This window comes from Lithobates pipiens, unplaced genomic scaffold (assembly GCF_037356315.1).
Source record: "Lithobates pipiens isolate NorthernLeopardFrog02 unplaced genomic scaffold, aLitPip1_a1.2 Scaffold_25, whole genome shotgun sequence".
In the NCBI taxonomy this organism is placed as follows: domain Eukaryota; kingdom Metazoa; phylum Chordata; class Amphibia; order Anura; family Ranidae; genus Lithobates; species Lithobates pipiens.
In genome coordinates this window covers 236,506,890-236,516,825 of record NW_027507787.1, presented here as the reverse complement: position 1 = coordinate 236,516,825, position 9,936 = coordinate 236,506,890, and the positions used below count along the sequence as shown (strand labels likewise).

The 9,936-nt window shown below is 49.9% G+C and overlaps 1 protein-coding gene across 1 annotated transcript; it reads right to left on the bottom strand.

Annotated features, from left to right (window-relative positions):
- Positions 1-7,347: 7,347 nt before the first annotated feature.
- HPS6 (HPS6 biogenesis of lysosomal organelles complex 2 subunit 3) lies at positions 7,348-9,936 on the bottom strand. The gene has a single exon (XM_077453923.1). The coding sequence runs from the start codon at positions 9,872-9,874 to the stop codon at positions 7,523-7,525; it is 2,352 nt and encodes a 783-aa protein (XP_077310049.1). The 5' UTR covers positions 9,875-9,936; the 3' UTR covers positions 7,348-7,522.

Genomic DNA, 9,936 nt, shown 5'->3' with positions numbered 1-9,936 from the left:
GGGTTGATCCAACCGACTGACATTTGGGGGGGGGGGGGGGGGGGGGGGAGATGAGTGTGCAATTATTCCTAGACACGTCTGCAAAATTGGGACCTTCATGTAAAAGGATACTGACATAGATATTGCGGTTGATGGAAATGCTGGATCCCGTGCTGACCCGATGGATGGAAGCTGAACTCCGGGGGAGAGGGAGAGACCCTACCTTTGCACAGGGGAACTTCTACCAACCTTATCCAACCCCCAAACACCGGTATTATTCACCGCTTCTCTCCAGAAGTCCTGGTAGTGGACTGGTAGCCCTTATAAAGCAGGACTGTCAGTCCCATATTGTACCCGGTTACATCACAGGAGCGACCAACCACCAGGGGGCGCCGAGGGACCACTTGCATAGAAGGAGTAGTGAGGTATATAGATTGGTTACTATTACTCTAGGCCCAGTGATGGTGAACCTCAGATGTTTTGGAACTACATTTCCCCATGATGCTCATGCAATGTATTTGAGCATTATGGGAAATGTAGTGCGCCATCACTGCTCTAGGCCAATGTTTCTCAACTACAGTGCTCATGTACCCCCCCCCCCAAAAACAGGTCATGTTTTCCAGGTTCATGTACAGATGTCTATTGAAAAATTGCCCCCATAAACGGTGCAGGAACTACTTATGGAAAGCAGTGCGGCGCCCCACCGATTGGGATAGTGCTGTTACCGGCAGCAGGCTGAGATCTGGCATGTCAAATCGATCTGATGTGAAGGGGGGGGGGGGGGGGGGGCTTATTTACTAAAATTGGAGAGTAAAGAATCTGGGGTAGCTGTGCATGAGAGCCAATCAGCTTCTAACTTCAGCTTGTTCAATGAAGCTTTGACAAAAAACCTGGAAGCCGATTGGTTTCTATCCAGAGCTGTACCAGGATTCTGCACTCTTCAGGTTTTAGCAAAATCAACCCCTCAGCGTCATTTCTGTCTGCTGCCTCCTTCCTTTGCCGTCAGCACGAGTCACTTTTGACACCAAGACCAATAAAAAAAATAAAAATAAAAAAAATAAACACAAGGGGAAGAGAAAAGCGACAGGGGAGGGAGCTCCAGCACACAGCCTGTGATTGACAGCTCCAGCTCTGTTGCTGTGAAAGTGGGGGGGGGGGGGGTGACCCTTTCCACCAATCGCTTTCAGAAGAGTTCACCACACTGGAGAGTGCAAAATCTGGTGCAGCTGTGTATAGGAGCCAATCAGCTTCCATGTTTTATCGTCAAAGCTTAAAACTGAACAAAGCTGAAGTTAGAAGCCGATTGGCTCTCATGCACAGCTGCACCAGATTCTGCTGTCTCCAGTTTTAGTAGATGAACACCAATGTGTCCAAAGTTGCACGAGTACGAATGGAGCCCAATGCCCCAAACACACAATAAGGGATAAAATAAAAATAAAAAAAACAAAGTCGCACCCTACTGTAGGCAAATGGAACTTGTTCACAAAGATGCGGTGCCACGCTGATTAAACTCCTGCACCACTTTTGGCGATTTGAGGTGCGACTTGCATAGCCACCCGTGTATGAAGTTATGCAGATGTCAGCCAAGTCACACTGCTTTTAAAAACCATGCGATTTAAAGTCACATTCAGGGTGAACCTAAAACTAATACCTGGAAGTCGATTGGTTTCTATACATAGCTGCACCAGATTCTGCGTGCTCTGGTTTTAGTAAATCTCCCACCCCATAAAGTCACATCTCATTGACTTCAAAAAGGGGGACCTTTTTTTTTTTTTTTTTTTTTTTAAAAAAGGGGTATGCGACCAAAAAAGTCGCAGTGACTTTTGAAAAAGCTTCCTGTGTTACTTAGGTGCCAGTGAATGTAAAAGTCGCACAAGAACCTAAGTGAGTGGGCCCACCAGAACCAGGAGTGTGTAGAGCAAGGGGAGGCAACCTACCCCCCCCACCCCCACCCCCTGCAGAACTACCCATCATGCCTCTTGGGAATAATTGTAACTGTCAGCCTTGCAATGCTGCATGGGAAATGTAGTTCCACAAGAGTTGGAGGGCCCCAGGCTGCCTATCCCTGGTGTAGAGAATGCCTGCTGCTGGAAGGAGAGAGGGAGAAGGTAGGAAGAAACATTTGCATTTTTTTTTCCCCCCTTCTAGGGTACCAAAAAAATAAAAATAAACCCCCATTGCAGTGGGGGCAGGGTTAGTTTTGCAATTGCCCCGGAGTTCAGCGTTACCAAACAGGCAAGAATAGATCAGTGATGGGGGAAACTTGGCACACCAGGTGTTTAGGAACTACATTTCCCACGATGCTCAACTACACTGCAGAGTACATGAGTATCATGGGAAATGGGAAATGTAGTTCCAAAACATCTGGGGTGCCAAGGTTCACCATCGCTGGCCATTACCTTGACTTTTACACTGGGAATCTGAAGGTTTGGAGTTTGCTATCCTTTATTGGAGAACTGGAAAAAAAAAAAAAAAAAAAAAAAAAAAGGCAAAACTATTTTTCCCCACCTCCATTGTGGATACAGCAAGGGACAGGTAGAAATCAGGTTTTTTCCTTTTTCCCATTTCCCCATTGGGGAGATTTCCCTTCACTTCCTGTCCCATAATCAAAACAGGAAGTGAGGAAATCCCTTCAAAAGAAAAAAAGAGAATCCTTCAACTAGTGTGTCCCCATTGGCAGTGGCTTATGGTGGTTTTCAAAGCTATGGCCCTCCAGTTATTCAGGAACTACAATTCCCATCAGGTCTAAATGTTTTACAATGCCTCATGGGAAGTGTAGTTCTGCAACAGCTGGAGGCTTAGCAGATTTGAATACACCAACATATTGAAGGCAAACTCCAGCTCACACCTTATAAATCAGTCACAAACAGTTTTTATATCTTTTGGGATGAAGGTTTTACATCAATAAATAAAAAGCTGATCATTGTAAGCACCCTTCTGTCAGTGGTAAAATGTTTCGTCTCATCCCTGTAAACTGAAGTTTGCTGGAGAGCTTGTACTTTCAAAGAAAGAATTGCAAAAATCACACAGGCGTCAGATTTTTTTCTTCAGATTTACCAAAACAATGTAGTGGGAGGGGTCTGCCTTGATTGCATAAAAAAAAAAAAAAAAAATTATATAAATTGAAACACTTAAGGTTTGACCTCATATTAGATGGTTTTCATAAATCTAAAAGACAAAATGGGGGGTCTAAGGCTCTTTCGGTTTTCCATCTGGTGATCCATCCAGCCTGTTTTTTTTAAAGCACAACGTATCAGTTTACACAGAGATGCAATAAACCATTTTCCACTGACAGGGGTGCTTACAAGGATACATTGTATCACTGATAAGCAATAAAAAAAAAAGGATCAATTAAACTTGAATCCTTCTGCATGAATTGATGGCTTCTATGACACAATACAATCCTCTGATACATTTCAGTCACACCCCAGCTACATTCCGATTGGTGATTAGCGACACCCCCCCCCCGCGGCTGGAATGGCAGAAGAGAGAAGAGCGCACACAAATGCCAGGCCGACAGTGCCTGCAGCCATCCATTACCTGCAGCCGGATGCAGAAAGATTGCAGCTCTTCGCACTCCTCTGCCATTAGAGCCACTGGGGAACACACAGCCTCAGGGTGTCAAAGTAGAAATCCAGCCTTCTGCCTAAATCTGTTTTTAAAATTGTCCCCCTCCCAACACACATGCTGACTGACCTGTGTAAGAAAAGATATACATTACTTTTCAGCTTGCGATCTGGCTCCCCTTTGTCAGCCAGTGGCAGCTGCAGGGGAGAGGAGAGCTGCTCCGGACACATGCTCCCCTTTCTCAGCCAGCTGCAGGGGAGAGGAGGGGGAACTGCTCCAGTCACATGATCCCCTTTGCACAGCCAGCTGCAGGGGAGAAGGAGGGAGCACCAACACCTATGGGTGACATCAGGTGCTCTATCCCCCCCTGCTTGGAGAGAAAAAAAAAAAAAAAAAAGGGGGGGGGGGGATCACTTTTACCAGAGCAGCTCTTCTCTCCCATGCAGCTGCCAAAGATGATCATATGACTGGAGCAGCTCTCCTCTCCCCTGCAGCTGCCTGGACAAAAAGGGGATCATGTGATCGGAGTGGGCTGAGAACAGGTAAGTATACACTTTGTCACAGGTGAGCTGCCATAGGTATTAGAAAGGTGGGGGGGTTGCATTTTAGGAAGTCCCATTATGCCTCTACCATTGGGAGTCATGCTTGTAACAGTCAGGCTTGCAATGCCTCATGGGACTTGTAGTTCCACAACAGTTGGAGGGCCGCAGGTTGGGAGGCTGGAAATTACTTTAAGCCATGGGCTATTGGTAGAACTAGAAGTAGGTTTGCGCTAATAAAATATAGATATAGATGTTGATTTACTAAGACTGGAGAATGCACAATGTGGAGCAGCTCTGCACAGAAACCAGCTTCCAAGTGTTTTTTTTTTTGTCAAAGCTCAACCGAACAAGCTGCAGTAAGAAGCAGATTGGCTCCCGTGCACAGCTGCCCCAGACTTTGCACTCTCCGATTTCAGGCTCCAATCACACTTGTGCGATTTGTCATGCGACTTCTGGACACATATACGGGGGTGGATTTACTAAAACTGGAGTGCGCAGAATCTGGTGCAGCTTTGCATGGAAACCAATCAGCTTCTGATCTCAGCTTGTTCAATGAAGCTTTACCAATAAAACCTGGAAGCCGATTGGTTTTCTATGCAGATCTGCACTCTCCAGTTTCAGTAAAATCGAGCCCAAAAAAAGTCACAGCCTTTGTATCTCAATGGAAGCCGTTCAAATCTATGCAACTTGAAAGTCGTAGTGACTTTTAGAAGAAAAAAAAAAAAAGGTTCCTGTGCTACTTTGATGCAACTTGAGACATGGGGAGGGAGATTTTCTAAAACTAGAGAGAGTGCAGAGTATAATGCAGCTGTGCATGGAAGACCAATCAGATTCTGCAGTTAGGTTTCGACAATACCACCAGGAAGCCGATTGATTTCTATGCAGATCTGCACCAGATTCCACACAAGGGGTTTCAAATTGGTGGCCCTCCAGCTGTTGAGGAACTACAAGTCCCATCATGCCTCTGCCTGTGGCAGTCAGGCTTGTAACTGGTCAGCCTTGCAATGCCTCATGGGACTTGTAGTTCTGCAGCAGCTGGAGGGAATGCCAGTTTGAGACCCCCCTGCTCTACACTCTCCAGTTTCAGTAAATTGAGCCCATAAAGTTGCAGTCCATGCATCTCAATGGGAAGCCGTTCAAATCTATGCAAATTTAAAGCCACAGCGACTTGTAAAAAGTTCCTGCGCTACTTTGATGCAACTTGAGAGAGCCTACAATGCAAACTCACACAAGGGTCCTGCACTATTTTCATGCGACTTAACAGATTGCAATTCAAGCTCACGACAGGGGTACCTTCGCTACTTGAGACACAGACTACAATGGAAAGTAGCGAAGGTACCCCTGTCGTGTGCTTGAATTGTAATCTGTTAAGTCGCATCAAATAGAGCAGGACCCGTGTGAGAGAGTTTGCATTTCAGTCTGTGTCTCTCAAATAGTGCAGAACCTTGCAAGAGTTTGCTGCTACTTTAATGCAGCCTGCGCCCCTCAAGTTGCAATGCAAACTCTCACAGGGATCCTGCACTATTTTGATGCGACTTCACAGACTCCAACTCAAACTCGACAGGGATACCTTCGCTACTTTGATGTCACTTGAGACACGGACTGCAATGCAAAAGTAGCGAAGGTACCCTGTAGCGAGTTTGAATTGCAGTCTGTCGAGTCGCATCAAAATAGTGCAGGACCCTTGTGAGAGTTTGCATTGAAGGCTCTTAAGTCGCATCAAAAGTAGCGCAAGAACCTTTTAAAAGTCATCGCAAACTCTTACAAAAAAAAAAAAAAAAAAGTCCTGTGCTACTTTAATGCAACTTGAGGGGCACAAGCTGCAATGCAAAACACTCAAAAAGGTTCCTGCGCTACTTTGATGCGAGTTGAGACATGGGGGGGGGGAGATTTTCTAAAACTAGAGTGCACAGTGCCTTGCAACTGTGCATGGGGACCCAATCAGCTTCTGATCTCAGCTTGTTCAATTAAGCTTTGACAATAAAAGCTTGAAGCGGATTGGTTTCTCTGCAAATCTACATTCTCCAGTTTTAGTAAATCGAGCCCATAAAGTTGCAGCCCATGTATCTCAATGGAAGCAATTCAAATCTATGCAACTTAAAAGTCGCAGTGAAAAAGGGTTCCTGCGCTATTTTGATGCAACTTGACAAATTGCAATTCAAACTCACGACAAGGGTACCTGCGTTACTTTGCATTGCAGTCTGTGTCTCTAGTGCCATCGAAGTAGCGAAGGTACCCCTGTCGCGAGTTTGAATTGCAGGTCCGTCGAGTTGCATCAAGATAGGGCAGGACCCTTGAGGGTTTGCCTTGCAGCCTGTGCCCCTCAAGTTGCAATGCAAAACTCTCACAAGGGTTCTGCACTATTTTTGATGCGACTTGACAGACTAATTTTAACGGTCGACAGAGTGCCTTCACTTACTTTGCATTGCAGTTTGTCAAGCAGCATAAAAAAAAAAAAAAAAAGTGCCAGACCCTGACAGTTTGTATTGCAGTCCGTGCCTCAAGTGACATCAAACTCTTACAAGGGTTCTGTGCTACTTTGATGCGACTTGACAGAGTGCAATTCAAACTTTCAGAGTACCTTCGCTATTTTGATGCCACTTAAAAGACACGGGGGTTATTTGCAAAAGGCAAATCCACTTTGCACTACAAGTGCAGTCGCTGTAGATCCGGAGGGGGACGTGCAAGGAAAAAAAAAATAAAAAAAATCTTTGCCTTTTGGTAAATTAACCCCCACAGACTGCAATGCAAAAAGGTTCCTGCGCTACTTTGATGCGACTTGAGAAATATATAGGGGGGGGGGGGGGTGGAGAGTGCAGAGTAGGGTGCAGCTGTGCATGGGAGCCAATCAGCTTGTTCAATGAAGCTTTGGACAATAAAACCTGGAAGCAGATTGGTTTCAATGCAGATCTGCACATCAATCCCATTAGACTGCAATGGGAACTCTCAAAAAAAAAAAAAAAAAGTTGCATCGTCGAGCTATCAATGCAATAGTCAAAGCCAAAGTCGCACTGGAAATCCACAACTCTGGAGTAACACGAGTGTGAATGGAGGCTTTAGTAAATCAAACCCAGAGACAGTGTGTGAATAAGAATAACACACGTGTGTGTGTGTGTATATGTATATATATATATATATATATATATATATATATATATATATATATATATATATATATATATATATATATATATATATATATATATATATATATATATATATATATATATATATATATAATCTATATTGCAAACCTACCTCTGATCACACCTACTCACCCGTATGGATGAAGCTGTACAAAAATAGTCCAAAACCAGCAGCAATTAGCTGAAGCTTACAAATAAAATATAAACAAAGTAATACTGAACATAAATAAAGGGAGTATCGGGGGTGGGGGAATCCATCTGGGAATACTGTACACCAAAGGCAGCAAATCATAAGGCTTTAGTGGCGTAGATGTCCAGGGGTGACAGGTCCTCCCCGTTGCCCGCGGCTTTGTTTGTCCGCTGCGGGGCCGCGGGTGGAAAAGTCGGGAAGCTCTCGTCTCTCCTGAACTGCCTCTGCAGTGCTTTGTTTAGTAAAGGTTTCAGCAAGCCCATGGTGAAGTGTTTTCCGCCGTCGGCAGAGAATGGCGGTGGCACCGTCTGCATCTTAGGAATGTTCTGCAGGACGATGCGTAGAATATCGGTGGCGGTCAAGTCCTCGGGGCAGAGGTCGCAGAGCTGGGGCACGTAGGAGTCCAGCTGCCTGTGCTGGACGAACTCCACCAGCAGCGTGATGAAGATGTCCTTCTTGATGAGCGGGTTGAGCTGAGAGTAGCGCCGAGTCTCCCCCATGACCCGGGGCCAGCGCTGGAGGCGGATCAGGGTGTGGATGGCCTGGATGATGGCCTGCGGCCTGCCGCTGCACAGCAGGATCTCCACCTCCAGCTCCACGTTAGTGTTATCCTTGCGCTTGTTGAGGACGGAGAGCGCCCGCTTGTATAGCGGCGGCGCCCCCTCGCCGTGCTCTTTGGTGGTGGTGGTAAAGTTCCGGTAGAGGCCGGAGCACTCCTGGGCGTGCTGGACGAAGCCCGGCAGCCATTTCGGTTTGTGGGTGCATAGGGACTGGCAGATGACCTCGAAGAGCGGGAGGAGCCCGTTTTGGGATGCTGAAGGCGGGAGGGGGCTCAGGACCTTCTTCCACAGGTCGGCGGTGGCGCGCACCACCAGCTTGCCGTCCCCGTTCTGCTGGAACTGGAAGTTGTTGCGGACGGACGCCCAGGCGGCTTTGGGGAAGATGTGGAAGAGTGAGTTGATGTACGCCAGGCCGTCTCTGTCCGGGTCCGCCTGTAGGAGGCGCGTCAGCTCCAGGTCCACCAGCTCGTCGCAGCAGCGGGCGACGTCGGGGCGCGGCGCGCCGGCCGCCCGGGACTTCAGCCGATCCAGGCTGAGGAAGCTCTGCAGCTCGTTGTCGATGTTGCCCAGCAGCTCGGCGTACTTGCCGACGTCGCTCTTGCGGCACAGGATGGCGGCCAGGGCGATGGGGGCCTGGAACATGCCGTTCTCCTTCAAGCTCTGCGCGGTCAGTTTAGCGCTGCTGAGGCTCCGCCTCTGGTAGTACTTGCAGGCCTCCTCATAGACCATGTCCAGGAGGGCCGACTCAGCCATGCCGCTCTTCACTCCCCCACGCCCCACTTTGTACACTCCGACCTTGGTCATCAGCCAGACGTCTTCTCCGCCCTCCGGGGCGTCGATGAGCAGCACCTCCCCGGCGTCCAAGGCTTGCTTCACCGCCAGGCGGCCGCTTCGGACATCTACGAGATACAAGCAAGAGTCGACCGCGCACACCAGGGTGTCGCCTGAAACCGCCATCTTGATTTGCGCGCTGGCGCCCAAGTTCTCTCCCAGGTCGTAGACGTGGCGAGCGGTCCCGTCCCTGTGCAGCAGATGGATCCGCCCGGCGGCGGTGGCGACCAGCAGGCCCCTGGGACCAGCTGCGGCGGCGTGCCGGATTTCAAAGTCAGCGGCGGCCCCCGCGCACTCCAGGATCAGCTTTTTGTAGTCTGCGTCGGCCTCGCCCAGGGCTTTGCTGTGGAGGACGCCGGCGGCGAGGCCCGTGAGGGTGACTAAGGCTTCGGCGGGCGCGTAGACCAGGACCGGGTGGCACCCGCTGGCGGTGGTGGCACGGGGGACCATGAAGACGCGCCCGGCGGACTCCAGGACATGGTAGGGAGGGCTGTGGTGGAGAACGATGGTCATGGCGCCCGGGGTGACGCGGCGCCCGCTGACTCGGAGGCTGCGGCGGCACAGGCAGTAGGTGAGGAGGTTGGCGGTGGTCCGCTCTTCGCACCACAGCAGCTCGTCGCCGTGGCAGCAGCAGGCCGACACCACCCGGGCCCGCGGGCCCTGGCACAGCTCCACGCTCCTCAGGAGGGTCCAGGATGGGTCGGAGGGGCCCCGGGGAGGGGCCCAGACTTCGGCCCGGCCGTTCTCCCACACCAGGGCCATGGTCCAGGCCTGGCCGGGGCTCTGAGGGAACAGGAGGCCCACCAGGGGAGGGGACGCGGCCGGCCAGCTGTGCTCCAGGTAGTCCCCGGGCTGCGGGGGAGGAGGCGAGGCCGGGAGGTGGAGGAAGGACAGCAGCCGCCTAGGAGGGCCCAGCCACACCAGCAGGTAACGTCCGTCCGGGCTGAGGAAGAGGCGGGGGCCGCCCGGGGGGCTCTGCAGCAGCGCTTCACGCAGGGCCTGCGGCCTCCCGAAGTCTTCATAGTCCGACACCAGCTCGGCGGACCCGAACTGCGTCATGTCCCGGCAGGGAGCGGCGGCATGAGGGAAGACCACCCGAGGGATGAGCGTCACGGGACCAG